Below are 21852 nucleotides of genomic sequence, written 5' to 3' on the forward strand. Positions count from 1 at the left end.
TGGATAAGAAACAGATTCTGTGTATATCAAGGAATTTATGCAGTGCTATAGCCACTTTGTAGGCTATGTCAGAATTCAGTTACTTGGGCACAGATTGATTTTTCCCAAGTTATTTTGCTGGGGAGTCTGTTCTGTATTTGGGAACCAGTGCATACTGTTACAGTAAACCATGGGAACTGGGTCTCTTCCTCCTTGCACCCATTTGTTTTCCATGTCCTGTATACAACTTGTATTACAATCTCTTTTTCATGCCAATAAAAGTTATTACTGTAAAAGTGTAGCCTAATGATTCCTTCAGCCAGAACCTTGTTAACTCAGAAAGCCTGAAGTTGAAGAAGATTCTTGTGGTACAGACAGTAGAGCCTACTCTTTGTAAAATATTTGTGCCCAAGATAACCTTGCCTTTTCTGCCTTTTGTTTCCAAATTAGGAAACGTTTCCATTCCGCCAGGCTAAAAATAGAATCTAAGAATTCCATTAAAGCAAGAACTGATTATTGGAATATAGATTCAGGAGGCTTGGCTTGTCAGAAAGCAGGCATAAAGGCAGTTTTGTCTGGTAGACTTTTTTATGTTTAGGGAAGTGGGAAGCTGTTTCCTGTTTGTCTTTCATTTCAAGTCAGCATTGTAATGGAGTTTGTTTGTCTGAAGCATGCATCAGATGTAATAGAATTATGCATTGTGTTTATACAGTTCTGGCTTCCATAGCCCTCTACAAATGCTTGGTTACTCATTTGTCACTTTTAAGTTAAAATGGACATTATGGATTAGGTCTGCCAGGACTCATCTATTTTATATGAATTGTAGTTGTTCTGTCTTTTGAACTTACTGGATCATAACAGCATAGAGCTGAGCAAAAGGCAAATTATAAACTTCCTTGAAAATTCCCTTCAGTAGTGTATATGTGGAGGTTCTTTTTTTGGTGTTTTGTTTTTGTTTTGTTTTGTTTTTTCTGAATTCTGTTACTATTTCCATCTGCAGATGATCACAGCACAATGTGATGGGTGTCAGCACAGGGCACATATGTTCAGGCAGCCTTTTAATAGATCTTTTTGACTGAGGCTTTTAATTGGATCTTTTTTGTGGCAGTTGAACAATATGTCTTACAAGCATATAACGAAGGTGAAGTGCACAGAATGATGGAGTTTGACCTAGTTCTGTGGTTGTAATTGGATGATGGGAACTGGCGTGTGGCAATCAGTTGCTGTAGAAAAGGGAATCTTAACAAGTGTGTGTTAAGTAAATGTTTGAAGGTCTACTAACGAAGTTTCAAAACTTCTAATTTAACTTAGTTGCAAGTACTCTGTATTTTTCCCCCCCTCATTGCTTAGAAACTGTCTTTATGCATCCCATTTTGTTTGCTGTAGTTAAGGGAGCTCTAACTCCAGTGCAGGTGTTCAGATCTTCTTACTTTTTCAAACTTTTTTTTTTTCAGTTGTATGAAATGAAGAACAATTCATCTAGTACATTGGTCCAACACCACTGCACACAGCTATACATTTTAATATTATTACTTTGCTTGGCACTGGTAAACTGAGCCTGAGGCCTGGGATTAGTCTGTTGAAGCAACATTAACCTCCCGGGTTCTGGTGTGCCAGAAAGATTACCATATAGCTTCTGTCACAGGGTCTTCTGTTTTATCAACTTTTCTGCCTGTTCTCTGGGTGTGAACTGTGGACCTGACATAGTTGCAGTTGGCAATGCTGAGATTCTGTGGATCCTCATTTATTAGAAAGATGAGATGGTTTACTCTCCCTCCCATTCTGCATGCGTACTAAACTCTTATGTTTTGGTTACATGGAATTTTGATAATAAAGTGAAAATCTTAACTGCAGTGCATAGTTGAAAACAGACTCTAAATGCTTTTGCAGTTCAGTGCTAGTTCAGTTATAATGCAGTAATCAACCATTATCCTGACAACCAAGCAAGACAAGGCAGGGTTTCCATAGAAGCCTGTCAGTGCCATAGTTAAATTCATCAAGATGCTCCTGCTCCCTGGAATTGTTTGTCTGTCACTGTTAGGTCTGGGACATTGACCTGAGGCAGTTGCAGGATGCTGTTACTGTTCAAACCCCCTGCTTCTCTTTTTGTTCTGGTGTTTTCTTAAATGAATATATGGTTATCAGCACAGCTGTTTTGGTGAGCTGTTTTGGTGAACTGTTTTGGTGCCAATGCAGAGAAAATGGGAGGTGAGTACTTTTGCACAGACATGCTCTTGTGCTTACTGTTTCCACTTTTTGTGAAGAACTTTTTTCAGCATGATTGCTTCATTTTGGGCTAGAAAACCACATTATTACTTCCCATCTGGGAGACAGATTATTATAATAGCTATGTTGCGGTGGTAAACTCCACTTTTCATCATGGTAGGAAGCAATCAAAGTAAACTTTTGAGTTCCAGGAAGGGCAGTGTCTGTTCTGTGAAGAGTTCATAATGAAATAAGAACCCCACTGATGTACCCAAGTGAGGTTTGTGTCTTTAAGCTAAATAGCCATCTCTAATTTCCTGCACTGAGTTTTGTATTACTTTACCCGCTTGAAGCTATAATTTTAGGTAATTGACTGGAGAAAAAGACACTGAATCTTTCTACCCTATGAATTTTTAAAGAGACTATAAGTGCATATTATTGGTTGAATAAAATTTTTACATGAATATTGATTGTCTGGTATGCATTATAGAAAAGGAGGGAAAAGTCTTTGTGTAGCACCTGTGTGAGTGCCAGGTGTTTCTTCATAATGATGAAATGTCTTGTGCCAGGACTCTAAATTGTGAAGACAGAAAAAACAAGACTTTTTTTTTAAAAAGAGATTAATTGGTTTCTTTGATTTGGTTTAGTTGATTGATAGACCTTTACCTGTGAGTAAACACTAGAAATATTTAGCAAGTAATTTCTAAACTTAATGAAGTAAGGAACTATGCAGATGAGGCCTGGAAGTAGAGAAGATTTTAGCTTTGTAATCATGTTTCATGAACCTGAAGTAAGTGTCTTTAAGAAAATTATAAACAGGTCTTGGACTGTAGAACCACCCAGACCATGAAAGAAAGTCAGAGACACCGTATGTGCTGAAGCAGGGTTGTTCGATGTCCCTCCCAATGTAAAATGAAAATTACAGATATGAAGACTGAAATATAAGTGAGTGAGGCAGAGGTAAGGCAGTTTTGAAAGATTATGATGAGAAGCTTAAATGTAGGATGATGTATAGGAAAAAAGTCACTGGACAGATTTAAAAGGTACATGGCAAAGCACTTAAAAGAGCAAAAAATTGCATTTTATAGACCAGACTGGGGGTTAGAATAGACAGCTTGGATTTTATGTTTAGCTATCCAGGGAGAGAAAAAAGCAGATCTTCAGAAAAATAAAGAAATATTCATATTTACTAGATAGTAGATAGTTAGGGATTTGAGAAGTGATCTGTTGACTAACTTGCGGATCTTCATAAGCAGCCACTAAACTATAAAGCCAAGGAAGATAGCAAGTTAAATAAACTTCAGATGAGGTCTGTAGGAATTCAACTGCAATAATCTTAAATTTGTTCATAGTAAAATAAATCTGGTTGAAAACTAGGCAGCTTGGTTCACCAGAGGTTTTATATGTATCATTTCAGCTCACATTATTGTTGAAGTAATTTTTGTTATAATTTCTGCCAAAAATGAAAGCTCTCCAAACCCTGTAAGTGTTCAGTGACGCTGATGCTCTTGTTATTTAAGTGTTCATGCCAGCCAAAAAGTCTCGTAGAGCTTCAAGCAGGGATCTGTCAGGCACTTGTCTTGCATTTGCCAGAATTCATCTGATTGAAAATGTTTCAAATGGAATATTTCAGTGAATCCAAACTTTCAAATACTTATATATACATACATATAAAAGTACATTTATATAGATAAGAGTACACACACATATATGAGTTATATATGTGTATACTTGTTTGTGTAAGTATGTATACATACAATGTCACACACACTACATATACATAAATATGTATATATGTGTGTGTGTGTGTATATATATATACATGTAGCCAAAAAGTATGTATCAGTTCATCTGTTAAACATTGAGAAGAGGTCTTGAACACAGATGGTGAAGTGAGATGCTTGGCTAGGTGGGGAGTGAAGCATCCAAATACATATCTGATGTAAACCGGGGGCCTCTGTGTCATTGTAGCCACTTACATGGTCACTGATCCAGGTCAGGGAGTTGTGTGTTCACTATGCCAGTGGTAATGGAAGTCAGAGTGGACAGAAATCTTATAATTAAGGAAAATAATTACAGAGTCACCACACATAGATGTCTTGGAAGAGTACAAGAGTAAAAGAAAAGAGGGCAGCTGATGAATAGAGTTGCTGAATGTTTACAGAGACGAGATCATGACTGTGGACTGGAACTGGAAATGAGAGTGTATGAAGGACAAGATAGAAACCCAAGAGAGTTTATGAGTAAGGAGAGAATGTAAATGAGGAAATCTCACTATCAGGGATTGGGAAAAATAGAAGAGAGTTAGCAGAGGAGTTCTGGCAAATCTTTCTTATGCAAGTGAGAATTTTTGGAGATTCAATTCACAGCTGATAAAAGTGAGGGAATACAAGTTCTGATAGAGTAGAAGAGTAGGTATCTTAAAGGTAGGATTAATCCACAGGCATTTTACTAAGAGTGGTCATCTTTTAGAGCAATAAGTATGCAAAACCACAGACTGTATCTAGAGAAGTTAAATCAGAATGGCTACAAGATTGTAAGGACTGAAAGTAAAATCAGTGAATTTACCTTGTGGTTAATAATGGGAGGAATGCCTGACCGAACTGAGAGAATGCTGGACAGTGAAGGGAAGCTAAGCAGAAGTATGATGGCATGAATCGTAGTTTACAGAATGGCCTTGTTTGTGTTTTTAAGCAAAAGGCAAATGAACAGTGATGATAATTAGGTGGCTGCAGCGTGGAAGGAGCATAGAAACTGCTACCATCTCTCCCTGTTGTCCTCACAGACAAGTCTCTAACATGAATAACAGGCACACATTGACTCCCTGGTCTTTTTCCGGTCCTGACCTGATGCTAAGGCTCTGTGGGGTCAGAGAGAATCAAAATGAATGCCATGACTTTGGATGAAATGACAGAAAATAAGAGTGTCTGTTTGACAGGCTGGTGAGTGGCTTCATGGCGTGAAATACTGGAGGATGGAAAAAGGGATCAAATGTGAACTCCCGAGGAGATTGGTCAGGTCAAGGACATGAGTTTTTAAGTGGATTAAGCATTTAAGAAAGGGTGAACAGGTGAGAGTAGCTGATTGAAGTGCTATTTGGAAATTACATTATTCTAGACATGTTATCTGTTTTAGACTAATCAAGATGGTGTGATTGAAGAAGAGAAGAGAAATTTGCTTGTGTTTTCTTCAGAGAGAGCGCTTCATTCTCCAGTATAAGGTTACTTGCAATGGTTTCAAATGAGTTGGATTTTTTTCTCTCAACCTAGGTGCATAACCTTCACTAGCACTAATGTTTGCATCAGGAAGAACCTACCATCCCTTTCAGCCTCTCCCTTTTAAAATCATAGTGCATTAGTGCTATTGAATAAAGAATTTTCTGGAAACATTATCCAACTACTTGTATTGAATTTCCACTTCCAAGTTTAGCCTTCACACTAACCTTCTGAGTGCTACTATTTTGTGGAAACTTAGACTTTGGCACTACACCTGTGTATTTTGTGCCAGAATGAGAACAAAACCATGTTGTACTCAAATTGTGTGTAGCAGATTTTGCAATATTTGAAAGTGTAATTTATTTGTGTGTGGGATTGTGCAGGGTGCTGCTGTAACTGTAAAGACGATACTGAAACAAGCAAACATGAACTAAATGCTCAGTGGACTTCAATTAGTTGTATTTCAATTACAGAGCTAATTAAACAACCAACCAAGAAAGCCTTATTTCGTACATCCTGGCATTGCTATCAGCTAATCGTGCATGTTGTATGCAAAGTGAAACTGCTTCTCAGAAAGTGGTACACACTATGCTGAAGAATTGTGATACATATGTATTTAATAGATAATTGCTTTTATGCTGTAGTTTTCACTCTGCAGATGTCAAGACAAAGAAGGAACATTCATGTGTGGCATTTGTCACACCTGCTCCAATAACTGTTAAGAAATAGTGTTTTGTAATTACTGAGACATGAGGAAGAAACATTGTAAAATAACTACAATGCTATTTTTTTTCCGTACTCTGTGGCAGTTTCAAAAGTAAAGAAGGGCAGGAGAGTTGTATCTTGTCCCAAAATAATCCTTTTACACCAGGTGATAGAGTAAATCTTATTAAATGATTATTCAGATACAGTCAAAAGGTAGGCTCCTCAGTGAATCTCAGATACATGTCAATGATTCTTTTACTACAGTTTAATAAGAGTAAGCAAATGGAATAGAGTGGCCATAAGATTATTAGATCAACAATCAGCAAACTGGCCACACTAATGGTTGTTACTGGATAATTCTGACATTATCTTGGGAAGAATCTGTCCATTCAGGTGCACTTACCTACAAGCAGTATGCATCATCAGTGCTTTAGAGGTACAGAGTGCACTGAGACTGGGTGGAAGCCGAGGCTGGTGCCTATGTCTGGTCTGAATGTGTTTGGTGGATGTTGTTTCTGAAAGTGTTGGTGACAGGTTCATCCAGCTTCTTGTTTCCACCTTCTTGTTTGTATCATAGTATAGAGTACACATACACTGAGGCATCCACTGAGACCATGTCTTCTTGGGCTGAGAAATGTACATCTGCAGGTTAAGAGATTCCTCCTCCCATTCTCATCCTAACCCCACCTCCCTCCCAGAGTGTAGAGGCTAAAGAAGACAGGCACAACGTTGAGGGCAAGGGAGCATCACTATCCTAGGTGAGGAACTGAGTCAGAGAGAGTGGGAATGAACAGTCAGCTGCCAAACAGAAACAGAGAGGGACTCTTGCTGGATCAGAGGGTGCTCTGTTCTTTTCGTGGCAATGCAAAATTGGTATACTTGAGATTTTTTGTCTTCTTTGAAGCCTGCCTTTGGCACAAGCCAGTAGGAAAATATACTTTGGCATCAACAAAGTTCTTAGTACCCTGCTACTGTATAAGATCACTTACATGTATCTGAGGATGGTGAAACTGCCTGGAGACAATTGGTCAGGTCTATCTGGGAATTTGATGTTGTGATGTAATGTTTCTATTCAGTTAGTAAATGGATTTGTAGGAATGCTAGGTAATATGACATTTCACAGAGGAACAAGTTCTACATCTTCAGGTATTCAGAATATGTTCTTGATGCTGCTGAGTATTTTAAAAATGTGATATAATAGTAACTATTTTAGAAGAATGATTACATTTAGTCTTAGCTAGCCCTCCACAATAAAGAGATGCCTGCAAAGTTTATAAGGACATTGAAACAAGCAGTGCCAGTATTTATGGATTAGTTAAAACTAACAGTTGATGCTTTCCAACTGAGAAATGTGTAATCCCGTACCACTTAGTGCAAGCATGCAGAGATTGCAGTGGGAGTCAGCTGCGGTTAAAGTAAAATCATTTTTCATCAGAGTTTGGTTTAACTGTTTCATTAATTTGCATGTGAGTTACAATTAATTTTTGAATTTTAAATAAACTTTGTTCTGAAAGTATCTGCATGTATCTCCCAAGTTCTTGTGCACATCTGAAACTGAATTCTGCTGTTGTTTTTCAATCAGTATCTCTGTCTCTTCCCATCGTGTTACTGTATGGAGTAGGAAAGAGGCAGGAAAAAACCCTGTGCAGCATAGGGGTACAGTATGGAGGGGATTTAGTTCAGATGCTCAAGTGTCCTGCACCATTATGCTTGGGATGCATCTGTAGTGCCATGTGCTCTGGTCTGTCTGGTGGCTAGTCTGCCAGGAATGAACAATGGTGAGTGAGGAAAGCAAATCAAAACTTTGAATTTCTGAATGCCTGTTTATAGTCATCTGGGAAGTATTTGGCAGTAGAGGGATATAGTATGGGAAATGCAGTATATTGAAACCATAATTAATATGGCTTTTCCTTTAGAAAAGGAAAACTTTATTCTTGAGTAATTCTGAGACTCATCCCTGTGTAGGTGAGCCTTTGACACGTGTGACAGAATTGGACAAAGATCAGATCAGAGCAGACTCTAAGCAGACTATAAGAGGGAATATGAAAGTTGATAGGGGTGGTGATGCAAAATACAAAAACTTTGTCATCCTCCCATTTGTGAAGGCATAACTTGGAAAAGATAAAACATTTTAAAATGTACTGTGTCAGCTGCAGGAATTTTTGAACTGGTTTTTTTCTCATGTATGAGAAATAAGGTAAGTCATTATACAGTACCTTTGTTCCTGGGTATAAAACACTGTTAATCACATTTTAATGCACAGGACATCAGTGTGCAAAACTGCTGTGGATATGCTGTTCTATACTGCAGTCTGTGGTCTGGAGGACTCTGCATCTTCCTGATTTCCTACCCACCGGCGGAGGAACGTGTGGTTTGCCCAGGGAGCGTGGCACTGTGTTGTTTTGTTTGCTGTGTCTGAGACAGCAGCCATCCGCCAGCAGAGAGCAGTGCAGCCCGCTGCCGGTATTTGAGGGGCCGTAAATGGGAACAAATGTCGGGAACAAAGCAGATGAGTAAGGAGGAATATGCAGAGAAGCACTAAACGTAGAGGCAGAACTGAATGTAAATGTGAGACAGGGAGGATGCTCTGAATGAGGAAAATAATGAAGAACAGAGGCAACGCAAGGTGTACATGAGAAGAGGAAGTGAAACACAAAAATACGGAACTACTAGAAAGCAAACTGGAGAATAGGAAAAATACAGAAAAGAGAAAGGAAAGGCTGGAAAATAGGCCTGGAGGATGAAAGTAAAAAGTCTTGTAAAGAGATTGTGACGTTCTCCTTATGCTCTGAGCCAGAGGAGAGTTGCAGTTCCTGATGATGGGCATGGAGGAAGGACAGGGACTGAGAAAGCGCTGCTGCTTGTTAGTGTCATAGAGCGATATATATGTGTTTATCTTAGTTCTTGTTCTTAATGCACTTTCTGTATTGTCATTTAGATAAATTATCCCTATGTCTGCATACTGATGTTAATCTGTGATTAACAGAGGAGAAAAAAAAATACCACAAGATGATTTTCAAAATGTTGCTCTTGGAGAGCAGAGCATTGTTTTCCATGTGAATGTTCTTGCCAGGGTGCAGGAATTATGCCACAGCTTGTATAGCATTTATTCCAGTTTTTCATGTTTTTTTTTTTTCTGAACTCATTTGGCACTTTAATTACATTGTACTAAGGTGATCAGGTAAATTTCAGATGCAGAGTATGGTATTTCCTACTTCTAATGTCAACAGTACATCATAATCCAGCATCATGAAGTGTGTGAGGCTGTCACTGTATTTTAGGGGATGAAGGGAAGGGGAAAGGAGGTTGTCAGTTCTTGCAATGGGTGCAGCATGTCCACAAATCCAGTTTGTTAAGGATTTTTCTAGATTATTAGTTGAATGTTGAAAGCAAATGCTTTTTTCTCCTCTTCTTCCAGTAGCATCTTCCCAAAGTCTTTGTAAAATGTCAGTGTGTTACGTAAAATCTGCAGCTTTCTAATGGTGCTTTTGGGCTTACTGTGACCTTTGAAATCATTACAACTCCCACCCCCCAAAAGCCCCCCAACTTTCCTTACTTAATTGCACATGGGAATAGGGAAACAGGAATCCAATTTATTGTTATCCAGGTGGTATTTCCTGTTACTTAGCTTTACTGGTTTGTGTATAGTAATTAGTATGTAGAAAGCTGGAAAGACGCCTGTAATTCCAAAATGAACTCTCCTTAGCTCTCTCCCTCCCACTTGCACTCTCCTTTTAGTACCGCCCCTTCCATGCACCCTTTAGCCAGCAGCAAGACAGCTGTGTTTGATCATAAACCACTTAAACTCCAGACTCACTGGCAGGGGAAACTTTAGCGTGAAGTGCTGCATTGGTTTGTCTTGGGGAGGGGAGCTTTCTTCTCTTTTCCCTTCTCCCTCCCCGAACACTGAAGACTGTAGCAGCACTCTCCTTTTAATCTCTCTGCAAACTTGCCTGAAGCTTATAAAATTTTTCTGAGTAAATTAAGCAGCATTGGGAGATGCTCTTAAACAGAGTTGTGGAAAAGAGCAGCATAAAACAGCAGAGATGAAGCACGCCTTGCAGATGGACTAAGACAGCCCTGGGATCCTGGCAAGCAGTTCCTTCCCTGCATTCTCTGAGCACTTCACAGTATTAACAAGTCTCTTGCAGCAATGGATTGTCTGTGAAATCAAAACCAGTTTGGCTCTTTCGGAAGATCTTGCATCATTAAACTATCGATGTGGAGTAAAAATGGCTGTCTAGAGGAAAATGTGTAAGACGGAAAAATTTTGGAGAAGAAGGTATTGAATCAGTTGAACAAAGCTTCGAAGCATTAAAATCTGCAGAAATCATCAAGCTCTGAGAAGTATAATCATGAATTCTGGAGTTGCTATGAAATATGGAAATGACTCCCCTGCAGAGCTGAGTGAGGTAAGCAGTTTCAGTGCCCTTTTTTATGCTTTAAAAAGAAACGCTCCCCTTTTGGGCTTTCAGTCTGCAACCAATGCAATTAAAAATTAATAGAATGTCTATCTTGCTATAACTTGCTGTGCCAGTCAGGAAATTACCTGAACTTTTTTGCTGCTTTACTCTGAGTAAGTGGTGAAAAGGAAATTATTGTAACCATGTAGAGACATTTTTCCTGTTATCCTGCAGCATAGATTGCCTTGCCTCCCAAGCACTGTGTTTATACCCAACATTCATCCTTGTAGTAGGTGAAATATGGACATCTCAGTTGAGATAAAGCAGATGGTGACTAATTTAGGAGGGAAGTGGAATGAGTGGAAGATGGCAAATATTTATTGGTAAGGCAACATTGCCAGAAGTTGTGTTTGCTTGTATTTAGCTACGGTGATGTTGTTTCTTTAGGTTAGATGAATTAGGTTACTTTCCTTCCTTGCCTAAAAGAAAACAAGCCATGGGAAACTTTCTGCTTTTCCATTGGAAACCACAGTAAGCTGTTATTTCTTATAGTTGTGGTTATGTCTGGTTTTTGTATAACATGATTGTGTGTGTGTTTTTAATAAATTCGAAATTAGAGCCATATCAGATGTTATGCAAATACTTAATAAATATTTTAGAAGTGGCATATTTTGTCAGTTACTGAAATGTCTTACATATGTCATCCTTATGGGCTATAGTGAGAACTGCTAATTTAGTTATGCTATGAAATCCCTAGCATTTGATTAAGGTAATTTTGTAGAAAATTGAATCTGCAGTCTGTGTTGTCCCAGTTTAAGTGAAATGCTTCTCTTTCCGTTTTGCCCATTTCTTTGATACACCTTTTACTGTAACATATCCTTTGTTTACTTCATATGTTTGGTTTTTTAGGTATATTAGATAGGATATGCTTGGCGAAATGAGAGAGTTAATTTCTGGAGTTAATTGCACAGAGAAAGGAGGCACTGAGGTATAGAATGGAAAGTAAATCAGTAAGCTAGTGAGCGGGACAACAGCGAAGAGGAAAACAGAGTAAATGCGTGAGGGTTAGCAAGTGCAGTAGTACGCAGCCATGCAGGAGGAACAGTAGGTTTGTGACTGCGCAGTTCTTGTGAAAGAAATTTCATATGTGTTACTCCTTTAAGTACAAAAGAGTTCAATTTCATTAACTCTGTGTTACTTTTCCAAATGATTGCTTAGAAATTGTGTATTGGCAATGCAGCGTAAATGGAGTTCATAAACTCAGCATAAAAGCCCAGGTTACTTTTGGTAGCAGTTTGCCACTGTGTTTCTGGCTATGGTTATATTGATCACTTGCTGATCACTGCTTTCTATCTCCTCAACATTTAAATTTCAAGACTGCACAGGATCACATAAAACATGGAGTGTCACAAAGATTTGATACTTGGGTTGTTGTTTGGAGCAGGCAGTATTTACTGGTAGTGCTGCTACCTTGAAATATTACCTATTCAAGTTTACTTCACACATCCACAAAGTAAGACTTTTATTGACAGAAATACCTTTTTCTCCTGATGTTTTAACATGGGAAATGTTGAAAGAAGTCTTTGTGCACCGTGCAACGTTGGGGTTTTTTGTTTGATTTTTCCAACAAGCTCACTTTAATAGTTAATTTACATTTGTACTCTGGCACTACAGGTGGGTTAGAAATACGCCCCTTTCTGACTGCAGACATACCAGGGAAGATCTTACACTCCTAACTTTACTCAGCTGCTAATCATAATTTCTTTGCTGCTAATCTTCATCTTTGCGAATTGAGCTTCTTGCGTGAGCATGCTTTAGCCAGCGTCACTCAAAGGGCTGGGTCAGCTTCAGCACTGGTCTCGGATAAAACAGTGTGTTTTGAATGAAACATGGAGGCCTTACAGAACCATCACATTCCACCTCTCATAGGGGATAAGATGTGTAAGTACTCTGAGATGCTGTTAGTTGCTCACTTCTGTTACTTACTCAACCAACTCCCTGCAATTTGTATGCTCATATTAGGCCTTTTCCTGTTGGTGACTGGTACTGTAATTGAAAATAGAAAGCCCTGGGTAGACGCCTGTACCTATGGTTTGTATATCTGTGTTTCTCACCTCTTCATCATGCCCTCCCCCTTTTCCTTCCTTCCTGACTATATCTTCTGTATGCTGTGTTTATTTTTGATCAATGGAAGACAATAGCATTGTGTTCATTTAAACAATGGAAAAATTTGTAACTGGCTACAATAGGAGTTTGATTAAATGACTGCTGTCTTAGTGTGTTTTCACCTGCACCTCTGTCTCTAGAGTCAGCTCATATTTTCACATTAGAGTGGGCTGCTACCAGTGTGTATGTCTGAATGGCAAATATAATAAAGACCAAAAAAGACTATGATTCACGTGATGCACAGTGGGTTTTGACGTAGGTGCCTTGATCTCTTTATCTCAGTACATGGAGCTCTAGGCATGAAAGTGCTGTTATTAAACAAAAAAACTAAAAAGCCCTGAAGATACAGTAAATGCATTCTTGAGTGGATGCAGTAGACAAAATAGAAAATTAAATTATTGCAACTCATTCCATTTGTATGGAAACTTTCTACTTGAGATTTACATCTCTCTTTGGGAAACGGGCAAAAATTAAGGCATATCTTTTTTTCAAGACACAATGTATTGTAGAAACTTGCGTGTGATTACTGTTTGCTATTCCTAAACTCTTGTTCAGGTAAACAGAGATCTTGATAGTCTTTATTTACTCCCCTCACCCCTGTCCAAAGGTCGTGCAGAAAGCAGAAAAAAAATCTGATTTCTGTCATAGGTCAGTCAGACTTCCACAGATCTTATGCTCTGTGGTTCCCTAGCTCGAGAGTTCAAGCTGTTGTTTATTGATACATGTTACTCCATTTCTTCTGCTTTTCTCTTTCTTCATCCTTCTCTTTCTTCTGTTGAAAGAAAGAAGGATTAGCCAGTATGCTGTTTGTGTGGTAGATTCAGTGTATTGTAACTGCATAAAGAGGTAGAAGAAGCATTGTTGTGACAGAACAAGGTTTGCTTAATCATGGTGTTAGGTTTGGGGTTTTTTAAATATATGATACATTATGAGAGGCAAATTAAAAAAATCTAGAATTTGCAGATGACTGTTGCTGTACTCCATGAGAACATATGACAGCCCTTGGTACCTTTGTAAATAAATAAGTGTCCAACCAAGCTCAGTTCTACTATTACGAAATGGGCCTTCGCCTGTCAGTATTATGGCTTAACGTGATTCACAGAGTTTGGTTTTTAAGGCTTGATCAAGGAAGGATGTGATTTTTATGCAATACATGACACCCAAATTAGGTAAGTGCTCTTTGGATCCTTTCAATTTTTCAGTCATACAATACTGTAAACCTTTAATGTAATCACAAGGCATAGTTTTAAAGCCAACATCATGAACGTTGCTGAAAACATGTACAAGTAAACAGTTTGGTGCACAGAAACTGCAATTACTGTTTTTTACACAGCTAAAAATGAAACTTTATATCAGAATGTATATTCTTTACACATACTATTCATTCAGCTTTTCTGCAAAAAGAGGTGTTCATCTAGAAGGAGCTAGATTGTCTATCTATATTTTCTTCTTCTTCCAAATTCAAAGACACTACCTGGCTTTAAGCCCCAGCATTCTGGGGAGGTATCACTGCATACTAGCTTTGTTCTTATACACTCCCTTGGCTGTCCATTGTTGAGATGGTGTGCTGAGGTAGGGAGATCTGTGGTCTCACCTAGTATACCTATTGGGCTTAATGTGGTCAGCAGTTATGCTGATGCCTAATTCTGTGACAGTTTAAATTAGTAATGTAGGAACATTCAGGAAATATAAGTACTGGACTTAATGGTCTTTTTCTCAGTTGTATACTTAAGGGCTAAATTTTATCCTTGAATTAAGAGCCAAATTATGGTCTTGGATATAATTTTCATTAAAGTGAGTCTTGTAAATTTGCTGATGGTAAGATTGTGCCTAAGAGATTTTGTTGTGGGATAAGGGCTGGTATTATTGCAATACATTCAGCACTTTAGATGTAGTTGACTTGTATAATGTGATTATTGTGTTCTTTTAGCATTTACTGTATAAGTTGATGGTGTATAACTTCTAAAAAGGATATATTCTTTTCTGCACAGCAAAATTAGAAGATTTCATGCTGCTTTAGGTGCATACTTGATATATTTTTCTTCTTTCTTTGTATTTGGAAGTCAGGTGTTTACGATGTGAATGTTGTGGCTTGCAGCATTAGGTACAGCTATGTGTTCTTTAACCCCTTACTGGAATAAACCCTTATGGGAATAAACAGATGGGCTATTTGTCTTGGAAAAATGAGCAACTTGTTTGTTTGTTTGTGTGTTTTAACAATGGGGTATTTAAAATTTTGGGAAGGGGAAGGGAAGATAGGATTCGAAGTTTGTATTTGTGTGGGAAGCAGAATAGTGAGTTTATGAAAGGTTGCACCAAATCTTATATGTGATACCAGATGTGAAGAAGTAAAAAGAGAGACAAGTTTGAAAGGCTTAAATGGTGATGACTTTTATAATTTTATGGTAGGACAATATTGCACTTTCTTGTTCCACTGCTGCTATATTTAGAAATTATACTTTGAGGAAAAAATGATGTAGAAGAATAATATAGAAAGAAAAGGGCCTGCATGGATTGAAGTTGTGTACATGAGGCCAGTGAGTAAGTCTGAGGGGAGTTGCAGGGTGAGTTGAGTAACCAGCAGAAGAGCAGAATATTGGGCCAAACCTCACTGGCAAGGAAAAAGTTCAACAGTGGCAATCCCCACCCTGAGGTACTTTTCCATGTGTGACTCTGTTCTTTTAGAACAAGCATCAGCTTGTGCTTGCAGTGTATGTACCTGTGATGGAATGGGAACAGGTTTTGCATGCATTCAAGGCTGGGATTAAATCTCAAACACTTGTTTTATCTTCCTGGGTTTGGTAGTCTTCTCATTAAGACAGTCAGTAAGTGAATGTCACCCTAATATTGCATCTGCTTCCTGAATGGTTGCTGGCCATGCAACAAGCATGGCCGTACACTTTCAGTACTGCAGTTTCATCTCTGCTACTGGACACGGCCTTGGCCATCAGTGTCAAAGATGTATGCAACTTGTAATGTAGAAGAGTGTACTGCGTCTTGCCACCAGAGAAGGTATGTTTTTCTTGATCAGAAGGTGTTTTGGGAAGTGTGACCAATCCTTATTGTTAATCCTTTCAAATATTGCAGCCTTGAAGTAGAACAGAGTGGGTTGTGGTTATCAAATACTAATGGAATATTTTTAAATTATTTTAACCTTGAAAAAATTGTGTAACTGATTTCTTCAGTAACACTAGACAAACCAAAAAGGTCAGCAGTGTTTTTGAACTGCTAAAGTCTTAGAAAAGTGAGCACAGTAACCAAGTATGCTTAGATCAAAGTAACTTAAGGAGAAACTTGCTTAAGTGGATTCTAGTGGAGATCTGGATAAAACTTTCATCTGGTGGTAGCAATAACATCTGTAGCCTTACAAGAGTGTTCTCAGCTTTATTACTTCAGAGATGCTGAGGTAGCGTTTGCATATCTTCTTTGGGTGAGCTATCTTTCCTGATTCAGATGGGCTTTGTGAAGTACTAGTCAGCCTTACAGACCTGACATTTTTCTATACTGTTGTCTTGAGGGGTGTTGAGACAGTAAATGTGAAATATAGTTACAGAATTTAAAGAGTTAACTGTGTGTCTCAGTTATACTGATGTATCTATCATAATTTAAAGAAAATCTTTCAGTGGGAAACTTTAATGGACGTGCTCCTGAATAGTAACCATCAAGACTGAATGCAGCTTTTAGATTGGATACACTTCTGCTGTATTCCATAGATCTACTACAGATTATTTATCTCTTTGAAAAATATAATTTTGTTTTGTAGCTTATTTTGAAATCTTATGTTAAATTACATAGGTGAAAACATCCTTTGACAGGGGAAGGTCAGCTTTTCTGGAGTCATTTGGACATCTACAGGTTTTTAATAGACAGATTTGCTGGTATGTGTATATTACTGATTTTAGGAACATGGGTTAGAACATGAATGTGAATCTGTAGTCAAGCTGAGGGGACTCTGGCATGATCAACATATGTAATTTACAGTGTGATTGCATGGTATTTCCAGTGTAAAAAATGCAGTGACTTCAAAGAAATTTTTTTTCCGGATTTGTGTGAGCTGCTTATCAGTTACAGAGTGTGTTCCAGGCTTGGATGTTATTAAATTGAAGCACTATGAAAAGATTAGTCAAAATGTCCAGATACTCTCAGCACAGATCATGCTTTTCTGCAGCCTTCTCATGAAAAAAAGACAAAGATTATGTAACTTATCTGCATGATATTTTAATATTCCTTGCTCCTTTTTAGGAGCAATCATGTTTGAAAAATGCCTTAAGGGCCGAAAAATCAGTTAAGACAAATGTATGCTGTGAAACTAACATTAACAATGTATTGGATCCTCTAAATGCTTTAAGAGACTTCTTGTTTTTATTCTTAGATAAAAAAGACAAAGTTCATTCCTGGAAGATTTTTGTAGATAAAGATCATCATCCTTTCCAACCTCACTTTCCAACCTGAGTTGGAAAAGAAAAATGTATTTTTGTCTTGGTTAGGCTTGGACATACCAGGTCCTGTCTCTGTGTGGGAACAAGTGCAAAATTCTCCTTTCAGGAGGTATTTCTGTGTGTTCCTCTGCCATCTGTGGATTTGTAGTCTGTAAAAGGACACATAAACTAAAGCTTCTGAAAGAAGAATCTGTAGATTGCAGAATTAATGTTTGCAAAGGCAGAAGTGTCTATGCTGTATGTTGTGTGAAGAGGGGACACAGAGAGAGGCATTGTAATGGGATTGGACAGCTATGGTGGGGTGTAATGAGGTGTTTTTGTTTTGGAGCTCTGAGTAGTTTGATGTATGGTTGAAAAGGAAAGGTATTCTTGTTGCTTCTGGTGTTTTTCCTTGTTTAAGTCTTATTGTCTTTATGACATTGTATACTATTTCTAGTTGCAGGTTTTACTTGTGCTGGGAGTTTTTGCTTCCTAAATAGCATGGAAAAGCCTATTTGAGCTTTTCCATTACATGTAGTTGTAATATATTGACTTATGTACTCTGTAGGAAAATGTGATGATCTCTGAATTCAAAGATTCTCAGTAATGGATGGACAGATGTTTAGTGTGGGGATCTTCTGCAGGGATGATGTCTATTTTCTGAAGATACAGAATTCTATGATCTCTTAATAAATAGAAATACTCATTAAAATTCTGGAAATTGGCTTACATTTTCCAACTCTGTTGTTGTAATTATACATGAAAATTTTTCAGTCCTGCCAAATTTAAGCAAATACAGAAAGAAATATTTTTTCAGTGTGCTTAGATATAGCCCACCTATGTGTAAATTTTTGTTCTAGATTGTAAAGTTGACTAGGGAGTATTGTCTTTTTTTTTGCAAGTGAAAAGCTTCTGAAAGCATGTTGTTGGTGTCTAAAATTCTAGAGAAAAAATATAAGTTGGGTTTATTTTTCCTCAGTTTTTCAGTGTTGCTATTTGTGATGAAATTTTTTTTTTTTTTTCCAGGTAAGACATTAAACTAGCCTCTTGGTTGAAGAGGGGCTTTGGTGGTAGAATAGAGATGGCACCAGAGCTGTTTGGGACTTGGGCTGTGACTCCTTATGTTGACCCTGCGTAAATCCCCCTACTTCTCTGTGCATATCTTTTCTTTGTCTTGCCTGCCTTCACTGTAACTCTCCTAAACTAAGGATTGTTTCTTATTGTTAGTATGGTGAAGCTGTGGTGGGACTGCTGGTCATTATTTGAATGTGTGTAATTAATAATGATTTGAGCAGCTTAAAGATCCCAGATACTTATAATGAAAAGTCAGATATCAGCAAAGAGTTGTGGTACAATTCAGAATCTGGCATTACAGATCTGTTATGTGAGCTGAAAGCAATCATGGTAACAGGTAACAGTTTCCACAGTGGCATTAAGTCATCCCCAGTCTACTTCTCCATTTCATGGTCTGCAATTCTGTTTGGAGAGCTGCTCTGTGCTGTTGAACTGCTGCCTTGATATGCACATTGGAAAAGCCACTTCTCAGTGCAAGCCTATATTAGACAAAATACTTTAAAACAATATGTATGTAAATATTTAGCTTTAGGAGGTGAACCTGAAATTGAAGCAGAAAAGCTTTCGATGTTTAAATATGTGTTTTTAAACATGACCTAACTTTGTTCAGATGTTTCTTCCTGCAATACCTAGATGTCTCTGTTTCAAAGTTAAAGCTTTCTAAATGCAGATAAAAATGTGATCAGTGTGCAATGACTGAAGAATTATTGGCATTACTTACTATCATAAGAGCTTCTTACTTTGAGTATGTCATTGCTTGTTCGTGCTTGTGTTGTTCCACTTTCAGCTAAATGAGAAGGTGTTGTAAGGAACAGTTAATTATTAATGGATGCTACCATAATAATAAACACCATTTTTGTTATTGAAATATAGAACATTGAACAAAATAAGGTGGAAATACTTTTCTCCTGTTAAAATACTAAGTTTGTCTTTGGGTGTTAAATATGTATAATCATTAAGGAAATTCCAAAATTTTGGTTAGCTTTGCCTTTATTATAAAGCTTTTTTAAAATTTGTATTGTAATGCAATTACAAAGTTAATATTTTTAGGTGGAACTGATACTAATATCTATTAATGTTGCTTCCTAATGTAAACTCCTGTTGCGTTCTGCCTTTGCAAGACTTTGACCATTGAAATCGTGGTCTTTCATAAGATTAATTTCTTGGGAAGATTATCAGATTAAATGTTACCTTTATTTCCACAAATTAAACTAGTGAAACAGACAAAGCTTCCTCATGTTAACAATGTAAGAACATCTGGTGATTCTTTCTGCTACCATGCAGGTTTGCAGTAGAAATTGGAATTTGCCACGGTATTAGCATTTATGTGATTTTATTCTTTTAACTGATCTTTGGAAGGAGGCAAAAATGTTTGCAAGTGCTCAGTACAAGATTTGTCTAGATTGCTGCAGCTAAGTCTTTCACAGAGAAGATTTCACTAAGTTTGCTTTATCTCAGAGGTTAGTAGAAGTCTTCCACAGTTGTTCCCTGGGTTTTTATATTAGGCTAGAGTCACTGTGACCAGGTGTGAAGATGTCTGCTTTTTTCTGGCTCCAGATAATTCCCACTCTTAGCCATGCAGTCCAGCCTTGTCAGTTTCTGAAGATCATGCTTTTTGACTGAAAGTTGTAAAGGACAAGAGCTGGACTTGGAAATCAGGAAAAGGCACAAGGGAGAGTAGACTCTGGCTGGCAGGTACAAAGAAGGCTGGAAGGTGGGCTGTCAGGAGAAACCAGGACTTGAAGTGAGGAGATGGCATAAAAGGAGAGGGTAGCAGAGGTCACTGGGAGTACCCCTTGGGCACGAAGCTGGGTGTGCTACAAGATGTCTGTGCTGGGAGATGAGAATGGGGACCTGTGAGTTTGGGGAAAAAGGGCTGAGAAGGGTATGGGTGAGACCTGGCTGTGGGCCATGCAACAAAGAGTTGGGGATAGAGGAGAATAGAAAAGAAAACCAGAGAGGAGAGACTAGACCTGAATATATGTGGGTATAGGAAATATATGCAAGCTTCCCATCTGTGCAGAGGAAAAGCAATGTGCAGTTGTTGTATCCATTTTAATACATTAGTGCAAATGCTTTGAATTATATTTGTATTAACGTTGTAAATCCAGCACATGTTGAGTTTTGAATCATGATAATGCTTCTTTTTTTTAAAAAAACCTGGTTGTTTGTAGTACTGATTGCATGCTAGATTTTGTAAATTACCATCACTAACCTTTGTAAAATTTTGGAAATGCTTCAGCAGGTGCTTGCTGGATTTTATTGCAGATTACCCAGGATATCACTAGAATGTAATACATCACAAAATAGAAATTTGAATCAGGCTATGGAAAATGGCCATCTGCTGATAACTGAAATGAGATACTGTTTTAAAAATAGGCCATTTATTCATTTTAAAATCTAAGGATATTTCAGTGTTTGCTAGAATCATAACAGCACCTCTGGTTTGTGATCTGCCAGAGAAACTTTTTGAAACATTTCCAAAAGACTATATTATTTAGTTGCAGTGATGGAATTCTAATTGGCAACACAGAACTATGATACATGGTTGTCATGACAGAGAAATACAAGATCATTGCTGTGCTATGTTACTAAGTTCAAAATTCCTTCATTGACAACTCAGTGCCCTTCTGAACTATGTTTACAGAGGTTTGGATGACGCTGATGTTACCACAAAACAGCACAGGTGTGTATCTTGCAGTCAGTCTATCCTTTGCAGACTGTAAGCCCAAATGTATCATTTGCCTGCAAAGCCATTATGTTATCTGACCTCATGTACAAGAGGCTGAGAGAACCCTACCCCAGACTGTTCTCATTTGCTATTAAGAGTTATCCTTCAGAGTGCTGAATGAATCTAGTTTGATAATCTTTTGTACTTTGCATCCTATCTAAATTGCACAGGTTGCTTATGCTTAAACTGTTGCCAGATATTAAGTAGCAGAGTCTAGCTTGTTGTTAACTGTAGTTGGGGATATTACCATTCTTCAAGTCAGCTGTAGCACATCAGCTATATCATTCTTTCTTGGACTGCCCGGGCTAGTGTGCTTGAGATGGGTTTTGCACCACGTACAGAAACCAAAGTGGTTATTGTCATCTGCAGAAAAGACCAGGTACCCACTTAAGAATGGTGTGCTGAGGACCATCCTTTGCTGTCACTAAATCTGCATGAGATAAGTTCATTTTTCTGCCCCTTCATCTCTTTTCTCCTGTTGCTTGCATGGCACAGTACAGCATAATTTTTGCAAGTTACTGATCCTGCTGTTGTCTGATTTACTGACTTAGGTTGTTCTTTTTATTTAAGCTAATTTGCACACATACTTAGTTATTTTTATTTAAACTCATGATGGTCTACCTGTTCATCAGCTGGTTCTTTCTCTTTATATATGGTAGTCTGATTCCTGTAGGAACAAATGATTCTCTCATGATGCTTGACATATTAGAAGTCAGTGTTCTGCTATGTATAACTAACCTGGTGGAAGGTCTGGCCTGTGCTAACTAAGCATGCAGTTTCTTTCAATTAAATCAGTAAATAAATTAAATCTTTGAGGGAAAATTTATCTCTGCCTGTAGCATGATGTGTCAGTTAAGTGCTGTGGATGATACCAGTATTATAGGAACACTGAGGTAACTGTTTTACATGAAGGAAAAGGAATGTTACAATATTTCCAGTGATGCTTCTCTTCTGTC

The 21852-nt window shown here is 37.9% G+C and overlaps 1 protein-coding gene across 4 annotated transcripts in view; it reads left to right on the top strand.

Moving 5' to 3' along the window:
- Window positions 1-21852, top strand: part of MCC (MCC regulator of WNT signaling pathway) — a 217678-nt gene that overhangs the window by 39590 nt on the left and 156236 nt on the right. Inside the window, exon 1 of one of the 4 annotated variants that reach the window (XM_074813513.1) lies at window positions 9917-10516. The exons of 2 other annotated variants lie outside the window; for them this stretch is intronic. In XM_074813513.1, coding sequence (XP_074669614.1) covers window positions 10460-10516 — 57 coding nt within the window. In that variant the 5' untranslated portion in view covers window positions 9917-10459. Of the gene's footprint in view, window positions 1-9916; window positions 10517-21852 lie in introns of those variants that run through there. One more of the 4 variants, XM_074813514.1, reaches the window with a different exon arrangement.

This window comes from Strix aluco, chromosome Z, assembly GCF_031877795.1.
Source record: "Strix aluco isolate bStrAlu1 chromosome Z, bStrAlu1.hap1, whole genome shotgun sequence".
Lineage (NCBI taxonomy): Eukaryota > Metazoa > Chordata > Aves > Strigiformes > Strigidae > Strix > Strix aluco.